Genomic DNA, 23,923 nt, shown 5'->3' on the forward strand with positions numbered 1-23,923 from the left:
GTGAAAGAAAAAAGGTTCTCATTCACTGCTAGTGCCTCTGAGTTTGAGCTTTTTCACTAAACTAGATGAGCCTTTTATGAACTTTTATTCACTAATTCTTCAGTTTAAACCATAATCAACAATTTAAACTAATATAAATTTATAACATTTGTTGTGAAAAGATGATCTCCCCATATCCCCTTGTATTTCACGACTATGATTTTTCAAATAATTACAACATACTCAGTGTAATTCCACACATAGGATCAGGAAAGGAAAGTGCGTGCGCAAACCTTACTCCTAACTACAATAAAATAATACTATTATCGAATTACAAGAAACAATAGACATTTTTCAAATAATCGTTTACTGTTAAATTTTTGCCCCTTAGTAATGTATTTTAAAAGTATATCAGTTTTACTTCAGGACTAAAGAATCATTGTTATGAAGTTTAATCCTCCTATTTTGGAGCCCTTCTTTCTTTTTCAAAGATATGAGCACACACTTCACACCGTTTAGTGTGATAATCTTCTAGGAGGGATAAGAAAGAAAGTCCAATAGTTACGTGGAAGGGTATAGGCCACCACATTATCCCTGGTTTCCCAGGATATTGTTGGCCCAAAAAATTGGTAGAATACTATTAAACCTAATTGAACAGTGTAATTAACACTGCTTCAATAGAGTATGCCAACATTTTTGCATGTTCACATCAATAGCTATTTCAATCAAAGCATTAAAAATCAGAACTTATCAACAAGTAAAAACAGAAGAGGAACTAAACGAGATAACACCCGTATCACTAAAAGCACGAGATTCAATTTCATCACCAAAACAATGAAAGATAAAGAGTCTACTCAAACACTGTTAAACTGAAAATACACCACTCAGGATAACTAGAAAAAGGTGAGATTAAGATGAATTATCAATCTTCAACAAAATTGTACTTCAAATGTGACTATGTCCCACTTCAATACTTGATTGGAGCAATAACGGCGAGTTGAGGTCCAAGCTTCTCCTCAGCAGCTTTCTCAGCCTTTACTCTAAGTTTTGCCAACTGCTTTCTCCTCTCATATGCTACCTGAGCTCTCTCCTTCCTCTTGTTCTCAAGTTCCTATCATATTCATAATTACAAGGAAGAAGTAAGCAACTGTTTGTAAATCAACGGCCACTGAAGAAAAAATGATAAAGAAAGTGCAAACTAAGACTCTTATTCATATATGGCATACTACAAGCATGTAAGCTTGATACACAAATTGTATAAACAGTAATCCGAGTCTTGAAGTTAATAGACTCATAATTACAAGAATAAGGGCTATGAGGAAAAACAGGGAACACCAGAATGATAATGATGCTTACTGATTAAATCATTACTGTAAAATCATACTAGAAATATGTCATGATTATCACATGTTCCCTCAATATGCAAGTGAAATATCTCCGAACCAGCCAGAGAGAAAGAGAGGAGGGGTATGAAAAAGGTAAAGATGAAAATATTTACCTTGATAGTATCATAATGGTTCCATCCAACCTCTGATGAAAGCTTGCCCAAGAGACAGTACTTGTGTCCAGCTTGGAGCCTCAATACCCTAGTAACAAAGTGCAAAATTTTCAGTTTTACAAGAACAATGATACTAGAATATTCAAATTATATGTGTAGCTTCAACTCACTTTAGAGCATCTGGAATAACCATCCTCTTGATCTTGTCGTATGGGGGTGGGACACCCTCATAAACCTTCAAGCGGGCAAGTGCAGCTGCTCCGCGCTTGGTCTTGTGGGGAATCATCCTAAGGTAAAATAAACAGACATAATCAGAAATAATTGATAATAGTTCTTAAGGGAATAATCAACTATAATCCTCATCAATCAAACAGGAAAAAAGAACAAGTATGTGAGAGTAAGCAAGTGGCTCGTGTCAATTACAAATGATATGTAATAAACATTTCACCACCTAGGCAGGCATATGCATTTTTAATGTTTAACAAACTGTCCTTCAGTAAATGCTCATCCAAGTTAATTCCGCAAGTTAAACAAAATTTTCATAAGCATTCAAACAATGATGGAAGGCCCTATATACACAAGCCTTACTTAAAACTCGACAACACCCACCAAAATTAATGGACAATGAGACAGATCAAGTAAATACAGTAATGGATGAAGTCCTTGGCTAACTAACCCGAGGAAAGTGAAATTATTGTCATATACACCTGCTAAGTTGTTACTACAATAAAATTAACAGGGAATAGTTCAGTCATGCTATCTAACATATGCATCCTTCATACTATCTTTTTTAAATGATCACAATATCCAGCATTAAGGAAATATTGGAAATCATATTTACAGTTTCCCTAAAAGAGATTCAGCAGCATCCTTCATACTATTTTAAGATAGCCCTTAAGATTAGTTAAATACTACTCCCTCCGTCCGATAATGTATCACCTTAGTCAAAAACACGCATATTAAGAAACCAATAATGCTATCTAAAGTTGTTACCTTTATCCAAAAAAATAAAAATAAAAATAATAACAATGCAATCTGAAGTTTACTAAATTACCCCTCTATAATAAAAATAAATTACCTTTTCCTCTTGAGAGCATGCATGAGTAGAAATCCTTTTGACATTGGATGCAACAATACCAAGTTACTATGTGGCTTTTCCAATCATCATTTAGATGTCACTTTAACTAGTCAGTTTTTATATAAGGATAGAGTTGGAAAAAAACTAGTAATTTATGTCTTGATTTCCTAAGGTGACACTTATTTTGGGACAAAATTTTTAGGCTAGGGTGACATTTTGGGACAAAGTATTTTAGGCTAAGGTGACACCCTATGTTGCTCAGACTCTTTAACAATGTCAATGGGTGCGTGCCAGATTCTCCAAAAGTAGTGTATTTTTGGAGAATCCGACACGGGTGCGGCATTGAAAGTGAAGAGTCCGCACAACTTAGGACTGACACTTATTATGGGACAGAGGGAGTACTACATTGTTCATATAAAAGGGTATCTCTACAACTGTGACAGCTACGCCTTAATTCAAAACTAGTTGGAGTCAGTTAGGTGAATCCCCAGTATCTATTATGCTTCTCTTTTGTTTTATAAGTAGTTATCTATTATGCTTCATTTATCATCCGCTTCATTCCAATACAAAAATTCCGCCTTTTGACTGATACACAATGTTGACGAACACAGAGAGATACTTAAACATTCCCCTTCAATGATCTCTGGTAACAACCGGTAACATATGGATCACTATAAAAACAACAACAACCCAGTGAAATCCCACAACGTGGGGTCTGGGGAGGGTTGAGTGTACGCAGACTTTACTCCTACCAAGGTAGGACGGCTGTTTCCGAAAGACCCTCGGCTCAATAGAAAGCATAAAAAGAGGTCAGCTAAGGCCAAGAGATTCAAAGCGATATGGAAATGAAAATAACGAAAGTGACTAAGCCATGATGAAGCAGTTTGCAAAGGGGCAGTAGCTATCACAGATAAAATAAGATAATCAAAGTACAGAAAATAACAGATAGTAGCAGAAATCAAAGCACAAGAACTTATATCGCGATAATGCGACTACTAATATGAAAGGATAAACGATACTATCTACTAGCCTTCTACCCTATAGAAAGTGAGTAACATATACTTCTACATCTAAAACAAATCCACCAGCAACATAGGTCTCTCTCTCTCTCTCTCTCTCTCCCTCTTATTAAAAAACAGGTAACTCTCTAAACAATGTAATCAACACAAACAGCTATCCAATAATCCAAATAAGCATGGAATAAAGCACATAATATATATTTTAAAATAATCCATAAATGTGTAACTAACACACAAACATATATATTCAAAAAGTAACCGATAAATGTGTAATACACACACACAGAGACATAATTAATATACATTGGCTAGCAATGGTTAATATTTTTTGCCTAACAGCCAATGATCTATTGTAATAACAGGTAGCATACACAACAGGATTTTTGTTTTGACCAAGTTCAAGTCATATTGTATTAACATTTGCATAAATGTACTTTAAAATCTAAAATAAATCCACCAACAAAAAAGGCTACTTTCTAAATAATGTATCAATACATAAAAGCATACCCACGGATAGTACGCCAAAGGATTTTAGAAGGAGCACGAAAATGAATAGGACCATGAGATGGTTTAGTATTCATTCTTTTCCTAAGAAACCTAAGATACTTCATTTTCTGTCTCACAAGTCCACCAGACAGACAAATCTCTTCACATCTAACAACAATAACTCTTTGTCCATTCAACAATTCCTTAGCTAAAATGGATGAAAGTCTTCCCAACATGTGGTGACGTGCATCCACCACTATTCTCCTTGCACTAATCCCTGAACCTGATACCATCTTTTTTTTTTTTTTTTTTTACTCTCTAAACCTTGGTGCTGCTATGGAGAAATGGAGGATAGGTTAGGGTTTTCGAGTTTGGTTTTTGATTTAATGGTATATACTATATGGGCTGTGAATAAGTTTGTGGTTTGGGTCTGGCCCATTGGATATCCGTTTTGGATGGAAAAATTTGGTAGATAGCCACTTTTGAGGGAACAACTACTATAACATATAAGCCACTTTTTTAAAAATTATTACTCCCTCGTCCGAATTTATATGATATACTTTTGTTTTTAGTCAGTCTGAAAAATAATGATACCCAAATCCCCTTTTGTTTGTCTTTGTGGTTTTTGTTGGAGCCGTATCGCTTTATTCTGTACCTTTTTATTGTATACATTAAAAAAAAAAAAAAAAAAAACCCACTAGAGCTTGCTTGGTAATAATTCAACTTTAAATTTACATTTTTTATCCTTAATTAAATGATTTCTAGCCACACAAATTTTTATGATTTGTTTTAGACAATAAGTTTCCAAAAGTTTTACTTTATTTTTAAATTTTGTGTCCGGTCAAACACCCTCGTATAAAATTGGACAGAGGGTGTATATAATATGTGTATAATTTAGTATAATCTATATATACAACAATAATATGCCCAATGTAATCTCACAAATGGGATCATATTATCTATGTATGTTAGCTACAAAATGTGAAAGGTGAATACAGTCAGGCTATTCGTATATAGATCTCTATAAAGCTAGGAAAAGATATATGGTCTATAAAGCTAGGAAAAGATATTATGGTTAAGTATGTAGGATTTTTACTTTTTTTAGGTATATTTCATGTCAAAGGTTTTGTCAAACTCCTATCGCAAATTACTGTATAACAAATAAATTTTTGAAATATATAAAGGTCATAAGGTTGTGAAGTTTTCTTGTTAGATAAGTTCTGACTCGTACAAAAATGTTACGATCTAAACGTTGACTTGAAGAGAAGCTTGCTAAAATAGACATATTTTTGAAGATGTTGAGTGCCTGCGCCTAGAAAAACTAGTTTTTTCTCAAATATATAAAGCGTATTAGTTGATTTAAGATATTTGAAGTATATAAATAAAATTTCTTTGGTATTTTTGCAATTTTACTAGGCCGTGAATATGTAACAAAATTTGAAGTACTGTATACAAGGTCTTATCACTAGTCCTTTTATTCTTTTTACATTAAATTAGCTTATGCATTGGCAATATTTTTGTCACCTCGTGCTTAAATTCGGTATAGTTGAATTTAGTTTGCACCTGCAAAGATGAAAAATAAAATTAATCAATTCGATGTTAGTAATATCTCTGTGAATTTTCATATGAAACTTCATATAACTAGATAAATGCTATAAATATCACGAAATAGCATCTAAATTTGCAGATACTCCATTATGAGTGTAGCCAAACATAGAGATGTTAATTTTTGTACGTAAAATTTAGTTTTAATCTATTCATTTTGACCCCATTACACATCACTTTTTCTGTTCCATGCGTTATGACAAGATAACAATTATCACTTGAATCAGACAGAACATTAAAGTAAATGGACATATCATTTTCATGGTACACAAAAAATATTTATTTTATAGTAGTACTAAATAATTGTGCTTGTTTATTTGATTTGATTATGCCACAGTTTCTTTAGTTCTTTCTATAAATTAATTGAAGAAATGACGTTTGAAACAGATGAAAGAAAAGAATTAAACAGAAGAGGAGCCATGGGAGCTGATGAGAAAGTTTTGAAAACATATGGTGAAGTTTCTTTGCATAATAGTCCTAATGATTGTTGGGTAATCATAAATGCTAAGGTAAGTGTATATATTGAACGTTCACTATTTTACCCTTTCCCCTTGGGTCTAAAGGACAGCGATGCATAAAGTATTCGTGTTCATATAGTTTCTGAGGAAGGACCGCATCCGAAAGGCATGTATATAGACAGTCTAATCATGACACAAGTATTAATGGTTAATTCCACTGTTCGAACTCGTAACTTATAGGTCACATGAATTTTCCCTCAGGTCTGATGAAATTTTTTCATTTCGTTGCAAAATAACTAGGTTATGTTAAAGTATACTTTTTTCTATCTCAAAATAACATTCTTATTGTATTTATGGAAGTCCACACTGATCATGTCATAGAGCAAAATTATGATATGATCATCTAATTTATTTTTGAAGCAAATTTGTATTCAGCATTTACTTCTATGATATGCAGTTTTTACATTTTAAAGTATTTTGATGTGGGAGATAACCAAGTTTAAGCTGTGAAATAGCAAACAAGATTTAAGTAATGAAAGGGTCATCTTACTTATGCAGGCATACAATGTGACTAACTTCCTAATTGATCATCCCGGTGGTGATGAAGTCTTGTTGACAGCAGCAGGTACACCCAACGAAGAACACACCCCCTCCCCTTCTATATATACATATATAACATTCTAGAAGTATAGTAATTTTAATTATGGAAAGTTGTAATGGAGTGTCAAGTACTCTTTTATTTTTAATCAAAAGTTTTGGGTTTAGATTTTGAGTATAGGTCAATCGTATTTGGTACGGAGTGCTTTGGCTCCAAATTAGGTTCTTCGAAATGATATAATTTTCTCTTTCTTCATTTTTTCATGTTTGTTGTTTCATATAGGGGCGGATCTATAATATGACATGTGGGTTCATGGAAACCCATTAGCTTTAATTTGGCTACACCCTATGTATGTCCATTAAGAAAATGACTAAATATGTATAAATATTTAATTGTGAATCCGATTACTTTTGTTTATTAACTCAAAATCATTATATGGAACCAATAAACTTTAAATCCCTCTCATTTCAAATGGAAATTTAATGATAGGCAAGGATGCAAGTGAAGAGTTTGAAGAAGCAGGACATGGGAGTGCAGCAAGATTGATGCTAGATGAATTCTATGTGGGAGAAATTGACCCTTCCACAAAAACTACTAGTTCTACAACCACCACTTCATCAACAAAGCTTCTTCAAAAGCAGATTAAAATTGATCATTATCAAGGCAAGTCATCCAGGCAAAATGTAAAGCTTATTTTTCAGTTTTTGGTGCCAATTGTAATATTGGGGTTGGGCAGTACTCTACTTAGGTTCTGGAATTGAAAGGAAGAATAAATTTAAGTGTATTTGGTTTTTCACTTTCACATTTGTGCCATTTCATGTGCAATACTCTTGTTCTAGCTACTTTTGACATGTATATTTTTCTTTTTCCTTGGAAAAACTAGCCTCTATTAAACAATTAAAGAAACAACATGGTATGAGCTTCCAAATTATGTACTCGCAAATAGTCGTAGCCCCAACAAGAGTGGAGCATATTCAAAATTTGAAGTTTATAGGTTTCCCAATGAATCTAAAATTAATGTACAATAATAACTAGATGCACAATTAAATACTTATAAATATTTGGTGGATTTCATACATATACTTTGGTTAAAAGTAAATGTGGCATTCATGCGAACACACATGTTACATTGTGGATTTGCCCTTGTATACTCCAACACCATATATGCTTAAAAATTTGTATTGGATATACAGAGAAAAGGACAGAACGCAGCTCAAAGCTTTCTGGTCATGTAGGATTTGGGAAAGGTCACACTCTAAGAGGATGTGATGTAGGCAGTCTAGATGCAATCATCAGTAACTGATTGCTTGACTCGAGGAATCATACTAATGAATCAACTTGATCCAATGAATGATAATGAATCAGCTTGATTTGTATCATTTGATTACAATTTCGATTCTGCTGTTTGAACTCATGGCCTATAAATCACACGAAGATAATTTTATCCTTACTAATTTGTAATTGGAACTTATTGGTGGAGGAAAATCCTTTCCAACTGGCCCCAAAACACAAAGTATGACCACAAGAGTCCCAAGTAATAATTACCATGATCATCACGTGTAGAATGACCAGTAACATTTTATGTGAAGAGGGGCCAAATACCATTTTGGAAGCAATGAATTTTTCTTAGAACTATTGAAAAGGAAAAATGGAAGGTGTCGTTCTCAATGAGGAAACAAAAACATTACTGGCTTATGACCAAATTCACACCCCACAAAACAATCCAAACTATATATATGCATGGCTGCTCTTGTAAGAACGGACATGTAATTTGGTGCATCATATTGACATGCGTTGCTACCATTACAGATCCTTCAAGAAAGTAGCACTGAATTTTGTTTCTATAAATGGAATGTGTTCACACCTTGAAAGAGGTTCTTTTGGGGATTTAGCTTTGTGAAAAATTAAAGTAAATTTTTTGGAAGAACAAAAATATCATAGATATTTAAAAGAGTTTCTAGAAAGTTATAATATAATATCTTTGATATATATTGTATTTAAATTGTCAGAAATTCTAGACACTTAGATATTTATAGTAATAGAATTATCTAGAATAGTCTAGGTAGGATCTTGGATAATTATCCTAAAGAAAAATCTAGATATTCTAATGATAATAAAGATAATTAGTTTTTTCTTATTTATCTTTATCTAGAGATCCCTGAAAATAAATAGGAGTGACATTAGGCATTTGTAATATATTTTTGTAAGTCATTTAAGTCATTTAAGAAAGTATAATCAAATTCTCCTTTTCATACCTTCCTCTTTTTATTGAATCTTCCAATCTTAAACGATGTTTCTCCGATTTACTTTTCATATTTCTATCGAAATAGTCATAGCCGTAGTTGGCTTGGATTTTATTTCAAGATCGGGTTGATTGGTCTATACGGATTTACGGCCGTGTCCAAGGTATGGAAGACATTTTATACCCTCGTGGGAGATGATGTTAATGGTAGTTACACAAGTCCTCCTATTGACGACCGAAAAATATTTCAAATTAATGCGAAGGCGAGTTCATCTCCGAAGAGATCCATCTCTCACAACTTGTTTGATCATATTATAAGGTGCAAATCACTCTCACGAGATAATGGAGGACCTCGATCGATCCGTTCAATGAAGGATGCCCGATGTAACTTAATCTATCAATTTTTTGAAGATTAAGAATTTATGTTCGGATTCTCTTTATTAAACCCCGACGATTTTTAAGCACGAACTAAGAATTATCATTCGTGGTATTATAAATATATTCCTTTTGTTACATCAATTCAAGGATGGGCTCAACTACCATATTTGAGAATTTGTTCATCACAGAGCTACTAGTAAATGATAGCATCAAAAGAAGGGGAAGGAAATCTTCTATACTAGCAAAGTAGCCAAGAGAGATGACAATTCTCAATTCCAAAGGGGTTAACTTTAATAATTTTAAATGTTATCTGAAGTAGGACACATAAAAAGATCTTAGGCTCAAACGAGAGAGCTCTGGAAGAAGATTGGGGAAGGTGCTTTGTAGCGAGACTCGAGTAGTAGATGCCTTAGCTTCTCTCAATTTCGAAAGAGGGCCGGATCGTGGATTCGTGATATAATACGGTCCATTACGTGGAGAAGGAGAAGACACCGGTGTCATCAAAAGCAAGAAGATTCCAATGACGTTCGGACTAGCGGTGGTAGATCGAGGAAATCAACGAAGAGATCTTAATGTTAGTAATAAAAGTCCGGACGTGGAGGATGTTGATAGAACCCAGCGTATTCTAAAACTATATATGAAAATGGTGACCATTCTAGAGAAAGCATTGAGGGAGTCGTAGTGGAAGTTGAGGTCTCCGTCAATCATCCGCCATTCAATCACTAGCTCGATCAACTACGAAAGTGCTGTACGGAGAAGTCGGCGGTCAAATAAATGAAGAGGTTGACGTTGAAGGCTCGATTTCATATGGAGAGATACCATGGTTCTCGGATGCTCCTTTTTTCCTTTTTCGGATTTTTTTCTCCATATAACACAATTGTTAGTCATTAGTAAACTCAAGAATGTAAAATCCGGCAAGATAAGATGATTCACGTGGTTCGCAAAGGCTAAGAAATACAATACGCTTATATAAAATTTTATCAAAGCATATTCATAATTAATATTCATTTTAGAAGGAAGAAGTGTCGGGAAGAAAACATTGTTTCTTCACCAAGGCATCCAAAAGATTCGGAGTTCTTCCAGGACAAGTTCGGATAGCTTCCAAAAAATTACTTTAAGGGGATGAAAAATTAAAGTAAATTTTTGGAAGAACAAAAATATCATAGATATTTAAAAGAGTTTCTAGAAAGTTATAATATAATATCTTTGATATATATTGTATTTAGGAATTGTCTAGAAATTCTAGACACTTAGATATTTATAGTTGAGGATAGAATTATCTAGAATAGTCTAGTGTAGGATCTTGGACAATTATCCTCAAAGAAAAATCTAGATATTCTAGAGTAGTGGTAGGGATAAAGATGATTAGTTTTTCTTATGGATGTATCTAGATAATATCTAGAAGCATCCCTAACAAGTATAAATAGAGTGACATTAGGCACAAAAACCAACCCCAATTGTAAGTCATTTAAGTCTTTAAGAAAGTCTTTCTTCCATAATCACATTCTCCTTTTCATTTTCTTTAGTTGAATCTTCCAATCTTAGTAACGATCTTGTGGAAGATTTCTCCGATTTACTTTTCTTTATTTCTCTACAAGCTTTGCATATACTAATAGTGTAAATAATTTCACTATGTAATTTAACCGGAGGGAGCTTTAGAATAATGATAAATTATTTTCTTTAGAGAGAAAAAAATAATAAAGTAATATATTTTTGTCTGATTTAATATGGTTTATGGTTCTAATTTGTGAAATCATCTATCAAATACTGATGCTTGCGTCAAGATAATTGGTCTATATTACATCCCTTTAATGTGTGAACACCGAATATTTCGCACTCTGGGCTACCACCTATGTAACTTAACCAATTTTAGAATATTATCTGCTTATTTTTAAGTAACTAATTTCACTTATTATAAGCGATTAAATATATTATTTTTTAGGTAAATGATAGCATAAAAACTCTTTTATACTAGTCCACAAAAAAAAAATAACTTTAATTTTTATTTTCTATAAATCCTAGTCAACGATGGGAGTCTTAAAGCATTTGGTTGAGGGATTAAAGATGTCTATAATATCACAACCCTCTCGGGAGATGCTTTGTGTTATATATAAATCTTAGTCATTAGTATAAAATTAATATATTACTATACTATACGCTTATATAATTATAAGTATATAATTAATATTTTTTAGGTGTTGTTTGGTATGATGGATAAGGAAAAGTAGTCCTGGCATAAAAATTTAGTACCACCATATTCCTTGTTTGGTTACTAATCCCGGGATAAGTTATCCCATAAGTTATTCCTGGTAGAGGGTGGAATAACAATTTCAGGATTAATTATTCCAGGATAAAATAACGAAAATGACAAAAATAGCCCTGAAGTCTCTCAAACCCTTTTTCTACACTAAATAAGGTGGAGGGTATTTTTGTAAACAAATAACTTTTTCGTAGAAATTATGCAATTCATGTTACTTTTAACCCAACAAACCAAACAATACCAGGATAACTAATCTCAACATAACTAATCCCAGCATAACTTGTCTTCGAACCAAACGACCCAGTATACCATACACTTATTATATATTAAGGGCTCATTTTGTACGAAGGATAAGGATAAATAATCTCGGGATTATATTTGAGATGAGTTTATCCCACGTTTGGTTGGGATAAAATCGCAGTATAACTAATCTCGGGATTTGTTATCCCGGGATTATAGTGTTATTTTATTCGGAAATAGTTTCCCTATCTTTCGAGATAGGGGTAACTAATTGTGGAATTTCACTAGGTATGTTGTTGTTGTTTATTCTGTGAGTTAATCCTAATAACTAATTCCAGGATAAGTTATGCTGAGATAACTCGTTTCCAACCAAACGACCCCTAAGTGTATAGATCAACGACGGTTACAATCAATTCGGTTAGTCTGAATAACTTTTTTAACCCACCAACTAAAAATCTTATAGTTTTTTTTTTTTTTTTTTTTTTGGGAGTGGAGGAAGACTCTGTCTGACCTTAATACTGTTGATGATCACCAGAGAAACACAACTGTGACTTCATCTACAGTTAGCTTCCAAAGTTCCTTGCAGAAGTGGGCCTATTCATGCCTCCCCTTCCCATTAAAACAAGAAAACAGGAAAATTTCTAAAATGTGATGAATCTAAGGATGAAATGTTTCACCTATATTATGTCAGTTCTAGCCTCAATATTTTAACTAAGTGTAGCTAGGGCTGTTCTGAGTATTAATACATAAACTTTTGACCTCTTTATCACACTTAGTTGCAATTTCATTTCCAGAGTTCAAATTCAAAATCTTTAGTTAAAGATAAAAGGATTTATCATGATATCATACCAAAAGCTTCTTATTTAATATTCAGTATCTCTCTTGGAGTTCGACTATTAGATTTTACGTCGAGAAGTTTTAGTTTGAAGGATAAAGTGCTCCCTATCAAAGACAATTCCATTTTCAAAATTCAAATCTGAAACATCTGATAAAATTACTGTGGGAGAAAGCGTTATGGGATGGGAGGGATGGAGCAGTCAAAAGCAAACTTAATGTGGGAGGCAATATTTTTTAACAAGAAAGAACAATTAGTTAACAATTGCCACTTAAAAATCAAAGAAATCACTTTTAAGTGATATGTCCAAAGTTTGTAATCTAGCAAAGAGGCTTATTGGGAATTGAAAATTCCTAAGTTTCACAAAATTGATAATGCCATTAAAGAATTATTTCACATAATTGATGATGCCATTAAAGAATAAATCCACTATAACCACCAACTATAAGTCTCACCTTTTTTTTCTTTTTCTCAAAGACATCATTCAAATGCTTTTGCAATTTACTTTACTAAAAATTCTTTTAGAATTTAGACAATTTTTTTTAGTCCAAAGGAATGTGCTTTTTCACCGACCTCAGTACCTCACTAGTTACTTTTTTAGATTATTTCAACAATGGTTAAGGGACAAGAAGCTACCTAACTTTTTAACCTTATTTTCTTGGGATTAATGAAGAAAGCACATTCATGTGTCCTTCGATTATGAGGTCTATTGCTTTTAGAATACTCAATTCGTGCTGCATTATTAGGGCATCAACAATAGTGAAAATATTAAAACATGACGATGTAAATTTAAAATTACATGATTAAAGTTGTGCGAAAAAAATCTATAATCTCACAAAATTCCGATAGATTTAACGAGAAATAAGGCACAACAAAAGAAAAAGAAACATATAAGCAACTAAGCAAGTACTTGAGCTTATAAGTATGCAGTCGTCTTTGCTAGGGAACACTTTATCCCCTATGTAGAGACTTTTCGATGCAAATTCAAATTTAATCAGGTTTCGATGCGGATACTGACACAAAATGAAATATATATATATATATATATATAGTCCTTTTAGTACAATTTTGAGATCTTTAATAACCTTTTCTTAGTTTCAAATGAATTATACTTTTCTAATGAGAGAGGGTTGCTCAAGTAGTAAGTACCCTCTATTTCCAACGGTCTAACCGTAAGATTTGAGGTTCGAGTCACCAAAGAACCAAAAAGTGAAAGAGCTCATAGGAAAGGGTAAAAAAAAAGAGAGAATTATACTCTTACAGCCACTGAGAATTTTTCTTACAGGGAAACTATCTTCAGTTTCCAGACAACACAATTCCACTCACTGCATCAGACACCACTCACTAAAATTCATAAATCCTTCCAAATTGCATTTTTGGTATGTGACCAAAATTTGCGAATCAATCATATAGAGCTGTTGTACCAGCAATATAGAAAAAGTTCTAACAGATAGACATGATCAGCAGGCAAAGAAAGAATCTTTCTGCCCACCAAACAAAGAAGCGACCCCACCATATTCTCACAAGCAGCTAAAAAAATGGCAATGTGTCAATTAAGAGCAACAAGGACCTTATTATCCCCAGAGTGAAAGACAACAGCAAGTTGAGTTTATGAAGGATACATTGTCTCATATGTGGAGAAACAAGCCAAAATCCAACCATACATTTTCTCAGAACAGGATAGAGGAAAAAACAGTGATAAAGAACGTAAACTTTGAGGCTCAATTTATTCATTACAAATATGGACAACAAAGGTTTGGTGGGGAGGTGGGGGTTCGTTTTGTTGCTAGTAGAGTTACCTAGGTACTAGTAATGCAATAATTAGTTATTCTATCTTTTATCATGCATAAAAATAATACATAGATTCCCTCGCGGGATTGTAAATTGATAACAAAACACCGTACTTGGTGTGCTGAATTTTATACATGGCAACTAAAATGGTACCAAACACGGTACTGATTAAACTAGTTTTAATACATGAACAATTCACTTTTCTAACCAGACACCAAACAACCCCTTACCCTCCTGTACTACCAGACTATCACTAACATTACCACTATGACTACACACAACAACCACCCTTCTGTTAGACAAAAGATCTCCTTATATTTGCTGTGCAAATTCACAAACTCTGTTATGTTACACAGATCATTAGTCTGCCAAGTTTAGAACTTGCTGTCCTAAATTCTTTACATGGGTGACTGGAAACAAAATATGCCCATCACCAAAGTAGGACCAACAATCCTTGCTGTTTTTCCTACCCTTTATCTAGCTAGACCTAAAGATGAAAGAAGAAAATGCTGGATAAGCCCTCTAGGTACGTTGATACCATTATGTCCATATCCGACGATCTAGTACCAACCAATGCCATGTCTAACGATCTAGTTTCACCCATTCGTAACGTCCAGGGAGGGGCTTGTCGTTCACCGGATCGAAGTTGTACCTGCATACCATTTCAAAACAGGGTCAATTAGAAGAAAGGGGATTTATCTGTAACCTATGCTGCTCAGGGTCAATTAGAACGGGGATGTATCTGTAACCTATGTTGCTTAGACTCTCTTCAAAAATGCTGATGAATGCGTACCAGATCCTCCAAAAGTAGTGTATTTTTGGAGGATCCGATATGGGTGCAGCAACATTTTGGAGAGTCCGAGCAACCGTCTGTAACTTGCAAGTGCAGCTTCTACTTGAGCAATTGAGAATCAACACTTAAAATATTGCGAGTTGTGAAAATCCATACTTCTCGATGAATTGTTTCTGCTGCTTCTCTTCTGGACCAGCAAAGAAGTCATTCATTTCATGAGATGTCGGGATATTTCTTCGCGCTGAATTTGGCACTCTGCTGCTAGCTTCACTTGCATTGTTACGTCTTGTACTGGAACCAGGGGTTAGTATGTTATCCGAGTCCTTGATCAAGCTGCAAGGTGTGCTCTCCCTAGTGGTCCTACAAGAAAGTGCAAAACCTCTTATTAGTACTAATCATATTTACTGGTTCATATTTTAAACCTGAAATAAACACATTTCTCATTGCAGCCAAAAATAAAAATAGAAGAGATAAAACTAATAAAAGGAATTTTAATTAGTGGCTCTCAGAAAAGCTCTTCTTTCCTCCACCAAAAAAAAAAAAAAAAAAAAAAAAAAGAAGCTCTCTTCCCTTTTCTTTCCTCTTATTCATCTAAGATCCAATCATATAGGGTCCCCACATTCATTTATATTGCAACTATTTAAATTTAAACAGAAAGATACCAATATACATGTACCATGCAGGTACAGACAATAAACAAATTTCACCATGGAATTTTGAATGACAGATGTACAATGGGACTGTAAATATGTACTACTAGTAGTATAGATATCTTTCTCTTTGTTAGGTAGAACAGTCGGGAAATGAGTTCATATATGTACATTATATCATACTCACCATATCAAATCAAATGCCATTCGTTTTTTGATAATTTACAGTAACAAATAATCAGCACAAACAAATGAAAATGTGCTGATGCTACTAAGGGTGTTATGGTCAAGAATGGTGCAAAGGAAGATGGTATAACGAACAACTTGTCGAATGTGTTATAGTTAATCAGGCAAGTGAAAAAACGACAAATTTGGGACGAGTAATTGGCCAAACCGGGAAAGAACATGCAAATTTTGATAAAACCACAATTCTTGGCTCTTCGAGAATACAAATACTTCATTTACTATGCGATTTCGAACACGTGGAGAGAAAATTACGACAGAACAAAAACAAAAGGGAATGTTAGCAGCTCCGGAAATCAGGGAAGGCGGCGATTTTATTCCCTTCGACAGAACACGTTAAAATAACGGCATTTTTAAGATAAGAGTTAATATTCTCAACTAACAATCAAAAAAAAAAAAAAAATCTCAACTTGTTCAAATGAAGACCAGGCTCAATAAATATAGCGGGAACAGGCTAACAATTTGCTTACCTAGAGTTCATACGTCAAGGCATGTAACTAGAGAATGAAAAATTGTGAATCATATTAATTTGCCTAAAGTTCATATTACAGCAACAGAACAATCTAATTGTGAAACAGTTGCCAAATGCAGCAAATAAGCAATAAATTATAAAGAGAATAGAAAAGAAAACTCTCAGTACCAAAAAAGAAAAAAAGGAAATTATATGAAGAAAAAGCTGTGGAAAGTGACTTCACTTCTAAAAATTCCCTGTGAACCAATATGGCTAGAAGACAATCATCTTGTGCATTTTCCACTTTATTATACAGGTAATAAACAATCATTAGAAAACAAAGTTGGAAAAAAAAAAATATTTTCTATCAAAATTAAAAATAAAAAAATGGAAAAATCAATATCTAAATATACACAAGAGAAAGAACCGAAAATCAGGCAATAAAAAGTTTTGATTTTTCAAAGAACAAAAACACTCTTCTACTTGAAACCTAATTAACAAAAATCCCAACTTCAAAAAAAACACCAAAAGCTTTTGATTCTGAAAATTGGAATTTTTAATTATCCAATGTACATTGAACAGAGAAGATAAACTATATAATCATCTAATGCTAAAAACTTGAACCAAGAAAAAAAATTCAGCTAAGTTCTTTGGAAATAAGCAAAAAAAAAAAAAAAAAGGAGAAAAGTGAATTCCCAACCCAAAAAAAATATAAAGGGGACTTTTTTTCAAAAAAAAAAAAAAAAGTAAAGATTTCTTGATGACATGGGAACCGCAGCCACTACCCTTCGGGTGCGCACAGGGTAAACCAGCCTCCTGCACAGCTCGCAAACCACACAGAAAGGTAACCCGCACTAGACAAGCCCTCGCAAGCAAGCTCGACCCATGCGCAAATTCACTGCTGTCGTAGGCAGGGGGTTTCGAACTTGAAACCTCCATCATGAAAGCCCCATGCTCAACCAATTGAGCCACCCTTGCGGGTCAAAAAAAAAAAAAAGTAAAGATGTTTAAAAACTGGATTCTCTAATTAACCTAAGAACATTGAACAGAGAGGATAAGCTATATACTCAGCTAATGCTAAAAACTGGAACTAAAGAAAAATTCATCTAATATCTTTGGAAATTAACCAAAAAAAAAAAAAAAAAACAGCTAAAAATAAGGAAAAAAGTGAATCCCCACCAAAAAAAAAAAAAAAAAAAAAGTAAGGGGCACAAGAGCAAAACCAGAAATCAGACAATAAAAAGTATTGATTTTTAAAGAACAAAAACACCATCTACTTGAAACCTAATTAACAAAAATTCCAACTTCAAAAAAAAAAAAAAATGCTTTTGATTCTTAAAATTGGATTCTTTAATTATCCCATTTTAAGAATAAAAAAGATTTTTGGCACTTTCATATGTTGAAGCAGAGCATTAACCCTAATCATTTCACAAAAAATAGAAGGAAAATAACAACATGCATACTAATTAATTCAACAACCACATAAATGTAATTTAATGGAAAAAATTAGTAAAAAAAAAAAAAAAAAAAAAACTCACCTCTCTCTACCTTCAAAGTCCAATAAATTCTCTCCACATGAACCTTCACCACCACTATTATTTTCATTCTGAATTTCAATTTCTTCTTTTTTCTCTTCACCCAAACACTCCTTTACCACCGACTCAGAATTACAATTCTGCCCCTTCAGCTGCCTCCTGAAATTAGGATCTTTCCGTCTTTTCACTTGTTGTGGTTTGGGTTTCTCCAACGTACGACTCCTTAACTGAAGGTAAGACCCACCATCTCGTTGTAAGGCTAGGGTTTTAGCTCTTGTCCGAACACCATATGCTGATGACTGTTCCAAAACACCTACTTCACCCCCTGAAGTTTCTGATTTCCTCAAGTACTTACCCATTTCTTTTTTTTCTTTCTCTTTCTGGTCCCCTTTCTTTTTTTTCTTCTGCTCTGTTAAGCTTTTCTTCTTCACAGAGAGAGAGAGAGAATATAGAAAGATGTTTTCAGTTGTTGTTGTTGGTTAAGAAGTTAAGAGAGAGAAAGGATTTTTTTGCAGTTGTTGTTTGTTGAAAGAAAGTGAAAGATAGAAAGAGAAACAGGCTAGTAAAGGATTATATATATAATGGAAAAGGGTCATATTTACTTCATCTGTCCCAAAAATGATTGTAGTACTCCTTCTGTCCCAAAAAAATTATCCGCCCTCCGTTTTATAATAAGTGATATGTTAAATTTTTTATTTTATTTTAAAATAAGTGTTATTCTAGGATTTTAATAAAAAATTAACCTTATTCTTTTAAAGTTATCTTATTTATTTAATTAAAGAATCATTAAGTACTCTTTTTTTTTCTAGGCACTAATTAAGAATTAAGTTAGTAAAAACACGCATAATTTTCTAAGTATGAGTAATTTTTTAAGGGGTGTGTATGAATTAAAAACACCACTTATTATGAAATAGAGAGAGTATTAGTTTGACTTGATACGAAATTAAGAAATTTAATAGCAAAACACTTTTTTTTTTGAAAAGTCAAAAAATTATTATTTAAATAAGGTTAACATAAAAGTAATTAATTAAAAAGTTTTTAAAAAATTTTATTGTGAGTATATTTTTGAGGCCCAAAGTGCTTTTCAAAAAGTGTTTAAGGGTAAACAACAACAACAACATACGCATCGTAGGTAGTTATATAAAAGCTTTTTTTCACTCCTTTAAAAATAGATTTTACTTATAACCCTAAAAGTTACTTATTTAAATAATCTATACATAGTTAATGAACTTTTAAGAAAACAACTCACGTTTTTAAAATAAGGATATGGAAAAAAATCTTTGGAGGAAGCGCCCCTCCGATAAAAATAAACACTTTTGAAGAAAAAAATGAGCTTGACGATAGCAAAAGTAGACTTTAAAAACAAAAACAAAAAAATTGACATAAATAAATAAGATTAGGACCTAAAAGTAATTAATTAAAAAGTTTTAAAAAATTTGAAAATTATTGTAAATCAAAAGTCTCATAAAATTAAAAAAAAATATTAAATAAATAAAATTATAAAAATTAATGTCAAAGTTTTTAAAAATTTGGGAAATTATTGTGAGGACTACAAAAGTCCTCACATTCCCTCTTATATATAATAGTAATATGTTAAATTTTTTATTTTATTTTAAAATAAGTGTTATTCTAGGATTTTAATAAAAAATTAATCTTATTCTTTCAAAGTTATCTTATTTATTTAATTAAGGAATCATTAAGTAACTCTTTTTTTTCTAGGCACTAATTAAGGATAAGTTAGTAAAAATACGCATAATTTTTTAGGAATGAACAATTTTTTAAGGGATGTGCATGAACTAAAAACACCACTTATTATAATAGAAAGAGTATTAGTTTGACTTGATATGAAATTAAGAAATTTAATAGCAAAACACTTTTGTCAGCAATTAGTGTTTGATTAAGTTTTTAAAAAGTGCTTCTAAGTATATTTTTCCTAAAGATATTTTTGGGGAAAAATTACTTTTTTAGCGAAAAGCTCCAAATCATTTTTTAAATTTAATATAATTATTTTTTGACATCAATTAACACTTTTGAATATTATGATAAAAATAAACATTACATGTTTATATTTATTTATTATTTTCTTGGGACAAACTACTCTTTTGGGACGGAGAGAATTATCTCCTCCGATTTACTGTTTTTATTTCAAAAATAGATTTTCATCAATTAATATGTGCGTCATGGTAAAATATGCATTTTATTTATTATTTTTTAAGAGATATATAAAATTCATAATGAACAAATAAAAGTGAACGAATGGAGTACTTTTTGGATATTTACCTATCTTATTTAATGTTGGGTCAAAACTGTTAGTTTTCTCAGCTTGAACGAAGGGAGTACTTTTTTGATATTTACCTATCTTATTTAATTTTGGTGATGGATATTTATTTCTCACAAATTTAAATTCGATCAGATAAAATCCGACCCCATTTCAAATAAACCCACCACAAATAGGTGATTGTAACTGATTTCGCCCCAGTAGTTTTTGACTTCCACATGTACTTAGCCATTTCTTTTCTTTATTCTCTCTCTGGTCCCCTTTTTTGTTGTGTTAAGTTGTTTTCATGGAGGTTATAGGTGAATGGGTTAGAAAGAGAAATAAGAAAGATTTTTTTTTTCAGTTGTGTTGGTTAAGAGAAATAAAGGATTTTGCAGTTGTTGTTTGTTGAAAGATAGATAAAGAGGTTTATATATGGGAGTACCCTTTTTGAAGTAAGGGAAGGAGAGGGTGGTGTGGGGACTTATGACCTTGTACTTTTGATTATCTCATGATATCTTCCTTCTTTCTCAATTTTACTAGTTATAAAATCCCGTGTTGTATACGTGCACAAACACAAATGAAAATATTTAAATTGGTGGATAATTTTTTTTTAATGAATTTTAAATTGATAATATAAATTTGCTATGTTTCAATTTTTTGTCTTTACAATAGTCAATTAAAAGTATTGTTTTGCCGAAAATAGATACGTTTGCATTAATAATTGTATGTTTATTTTTCTAAATGTACAAAGCAAACAGCACGAGACACAACATTCTAAGACGTGGCATGTGATTTCATGTCAAAATTAATTATTGAGTTTACTGTAAGGAAAGACATGTGGGCCCTTAAAGGGCTAAAAGGTTTTTACAGTAAAAGAAAAACAAAGCAACAACAATAACATCTTATATGGACCTATGAGGTCCATATAATTTTCAAGTTAGCAATAAATGTCGAGTTCAAAAAATCACCGGGAAGGTCAAATTGAAAATTTCCTATGGCCAAACGGACCATTATAAAGTTTTGTTGATGATAACCTTGACGATAACCGCGCATTTCATATAAAATCTGAGTAGATTTTATATTTCACGGAGTATATCATCCTTATCTTTAATTCCGCTGAGATGCGGATTTACGCTTAGTAATTACTGAAAGTTGTTTCTTTTGACGACTCATTTAAGTCAACAGATATCATGAATCGTTCTTTTATTTATGAAATCGAGTTATATATAAAAAGGACCGAGGACGAAGAGTGAAATACGAGTGTTGCTCCTTATAGTTGGTCTCGTTCAGCTCTTCGTTTAGACTTATCTGTAAGTAGAAGCGTTAACTTTTTGATATATTTAAGTAGTATTGTCCTATGGTGAGTCTTATCTAAAAGGAACATGTTTTTTTTTTTAATCGTCGTGGTATGATTGTCGGGTCATCTTGAAAATCATATCTTTGTTATCGTGACCGTTTATTTAATATAACATCAATGAGTAGATTTTATCTTCTCCTGTTGTACCACCCTTATCTTTATCTCTAATTAGATGCAGATTTACAATTAGTAATTACTGAAATTTGTTTCTTTCTCCGACTCGCTTAAGTCAACAATAACATAAATAATTCTTTTTTTTTTATGAAATCGAGTTAATTATACATAAAAAGGACTGAGGAGGAAGAGTGAAACTAGGGTGTTGCTCCTTATATTTGGTCTCCTTCTACTTTTCCTTTGGAGTTATCCTTATTTGTAAGTAGAAGAAGTAACTTTTTTAATATATTTAAGTCGTACTAGTTTCTCAGTGGTCAGCACGTGCGTTGCACGTTTATATCGAATTTTATGATATGCAATATTATAAAATAATATCAATTTTATTAATGGTCCTTTATTTTACATGAGTGAAAATAGGAGAGACTTGTCTTCCTTAGGATAGCTAGGCTGTCGACATGTGCATTACACGTGCTCTTTTCAATTTTATCAACTCTTTTTTTCTTTTCTTTTTAATATTTTATTTTTTACGAATTTCTTGTAGTAAAATTTTCTTTTATTGATGATCACCTAACGATTACCGCTCATTCAACTTAAAATCAATGAGTAGATTTTATATTTTACTCAGTGGCATCCCTATCTTTAATTCTGTTCACGCTTAGTAGCTACTGAAATTTGTTTCTTTCTGTGACTGATTAAAGTCAATAGATCTCATCTATCATTCTTTTATTTATGAAATACGGGTATTTTTCCTTATATCTAGTAGCTTTTTGATATATTTGAGTGAGTAGTATTGTCGTGTGGTGCATCTTATCCAAAGAAAAAACACTTTTTTATACTAGTATTTTTTTTTTTGGTATGCCTTGTCTTTCATGTATGGTGTGGTGTCTAAAGACATACCAAACAGATATTATGTTACGGCGTTGTCTACATATTGATCGTTCGTTAAAGTAATCTGATTAATTTGCATCCACGAGGATCCAACATTTTAATGATATTTCTTGGCTCAGTTGAACTTAACTCCTAAGGTAAAAAAGTTGTAAGTTGTTCAATGTTTGCACTCATTTGCTATATACATTGTCCAAATTCAGCAGCTTTAATCTATTGCTTTTTTCTTACGATGGACTATTTCCGATTTCTGCCAGAAGGTTGCATCTTGGAAATTCTCCTTAATGTCACTGAAATATGTTGCTAACTCTTCATCTGTCCCGCAAACATTCATGTCTACTGCTGAATCCGACATCGTTTGAGAGACAATTTTTGTCGTCTGATTATCAACAATGACCACGTCTTTCGGGCTTTGCCTGTCTTTATAATTAAATAAAAACGACTCATCTTGAAAATCATATTTTTGTTGTCGTGACCATTCATTTAATATAACATCAATGATATGTGTAGATTTTATTTTCTCTGGGAGTACCTCCCTTATCTTTAATTCTGTTTATATGAGGATTTACGCTTAGTAATTACTGAATTTTTTTTCTCGTTTCATTTTTGTTGTCGTGACCATTCATTTTTTTCTGTTCATGAATCATTCTTTTATTTATGAAATCAAGTTATATATAAAAAGGACTGAGGAAGAAGAGTGAAATACGAGTGTTGCTCCTTATATTTGGTCTCATTCAACTCTTTCTTTAGAGTTATCCTTATTTGAAATCAGAAGAAGTAACCTTTTGATATATTTAAGTTGTAGTAGTCTCTCAGCACACGTGTTGCACGTTTATATCGAGTTTTTTGAATTCTTGAATATCCCAATATTCAACTTCAAGTTGAATTTTGAAAAATTATAACAAATTTATGTCCAAACATGATTCCAGAATCAAATTTCGAAATAAGTGAAAATTATCCATAGCCAAATTAAACAAGCCCTAAAATTTTCTTTTGTTGATGATAACCTTGACAACAACCGCTCATTTAATATATTCCGTAAATTTGATGAGCAGATTTGATCTAAATTAAAACAAGTTTATGTACAAACATGATTCCAGAATAAAATTCGAAAAAAGTGAAAATTATTCATGGCCAAACAGACCCTTGTAAATTTTTGTTGATGATA

The 23,923-nt window shown here is 32.3% G+C and overlaps 3 protein-coding genes across 4 annotated transcripts; 1 reads left to right on the forward strand and 2 right to left on the reverse strand.

Annotated features, from left to right (window-relative positions):
• Positions 1–755: 755 nt before the first annotated feature.
• On the reverse strand, positions 756–4,412 carry LOC132040208 (large ribosomal subunit protein uL13w-like). The gene is made up of 4 exons (XM_059430837.1): positions 4,082–4,412; positions 1,648–1,764; positions 1,478–1,565; positions 756–1,090 (listed from the first exon to the last, which is right to left on the reverse strand). The coding sequence occupies exons 1-4, from the start codon at positions 4,351–4,353 to the stop codon at positions 947–949; spliced, it is 621 nt and encodes a 206-aa protein (XP_059286820.1). The 5' UTR covers positions 4,354–4,412; the 3' UTR covers positions 756–946.
• A 1,624-nt stretch (positions 4,413–6,036) lies between these two features.
• LOC132040309 (cytochrome b5-like) lies at positions 6,037–7,671 on the forward strand. The gene is made up of 3 exons (XM_059430948.1): positions 6,037–6,174; positions 6,682–6,748; positions 7,211–7,671. The coding sequence occupies exons 1-3, from the start codon at positions 6,037–6,039 to the stop codon at positions 7,480–7,482; spliced, it is 477 nt and encodes a 158-aa protein (XP_059286931.1). The 3' UTR covers positions 7,483–7,671.
• A 6,809-nt stretch (positions 7,672–14,480) lies between these two features.
• On the reverse strand, positions 14,481–18,692 carry LOC132040128 (cyclin-dependent kinase inhibitor 4-like). Of its 2 annotated transcripts, XM_059430743.1 has the most exons (4): positions 18,143–18,692; positions 15,417–15,620; positions 15,049–15,119; positions 14,481–15,018 (listed from the first exon to the last, which is right to left on the reverse strand). In XM_059430743.1, exons 1-3 carry the CDS (start codon positions 18,496–18,498, stop codon positions 15,050–15,052), a joined length of 630 nt encoding a protein of 209 aa, XP_059286726.1. In that variant the 5' UTR covers positions 18,499–18,692; the 3' UTR covers positions 14,481–15,018; position 15,049. The 2 variants fall into 2 exon arrangements, with proteins under 2 accessions (XP_059286726.1, XP_059286725.1); XM_059430742.1 differs by having other exon boundaries at positions 14,481–15,119; positions 18,143–18,691.
• Positions 18,693–23,923: the final 5,231 nt, after the last annotated feature.

Source organism: Lycium ferocissimum, chromosome 12 (genome assembly GCF_029784015.1).
Source record: "Lycium ferocissimum isolate CSIRO_LF1 chromosome 12, AGI_CSIRO_Lferr_CH_V1, whole genome shotgun sequence".
NCBI lineage: Eukaryota > Viridiplantae > Streptophyta > Magnoliopsida > Solanales > Solanaceae > Lycium > Lycium ferocissimum.

Coding starts and splice junctions, on each gene's coding strand:
- LOC132040208 (XM_059430837.1), bottom strand. CDS start 4,353: ATGGTATCAGGTTCAGGGATTAGTGCAAGGAGAATAGTGGTGGATGCA. Junction 1,765..4,081: donor CTTTGGCGTACTATCCGTGG/GTATGCTTTTAT, acceptor ATTTTACCTTAG/GATGATTCCCCACAAGACCA. Junction 1,091..1,477: donor ACCATTATGATACTATCAAG/GTAAATATTTTC, acceptor TGAATATGATAG/GAACTTGAGAACAAGAGGAA.
- LOC132040309 (XM_059430948.1), top strand. CDS start 6,037: ATGACGTTTGAAACAGATGAAAGAAAAGAATTAAACAGAAGAGGAGCC. Junction 6,175..6,681: donor GGGTAATCATAAATGCTAAG/GTAAGTGTATAT, acceptor TTACTTATGCAG/GCATACAATGTGACTAACTT. Junction 6,749..7,210: donor AGTCTTGTTGACAGCAGCAG/GTACACCCAACG, acceptor ATTTAATGATAG/GCAAGGATGCAAGTGAAGAG.
- LOC132040128 (XM_059430743.1), bottom strand. CDS start 18,498: ATGGGTAAGTACTTGAGGAAATCAGAAACTTCAGGGGGTGAAGTAGGT. Junction 15,621..18,142: donor GACTTTGAAGGTAGAGAGAG/GTGAGTTTTTTT, acceptor ACTTTCTTGTAG/GACCACTAGGGAGAGCACAC. Junction 15,120..15,416: donor CAGAAACAATTCATCGAGAA/GTATGGATTTTC, acceptor AATGGTATGCAG/GTACAACTTCGATCCGGTGA.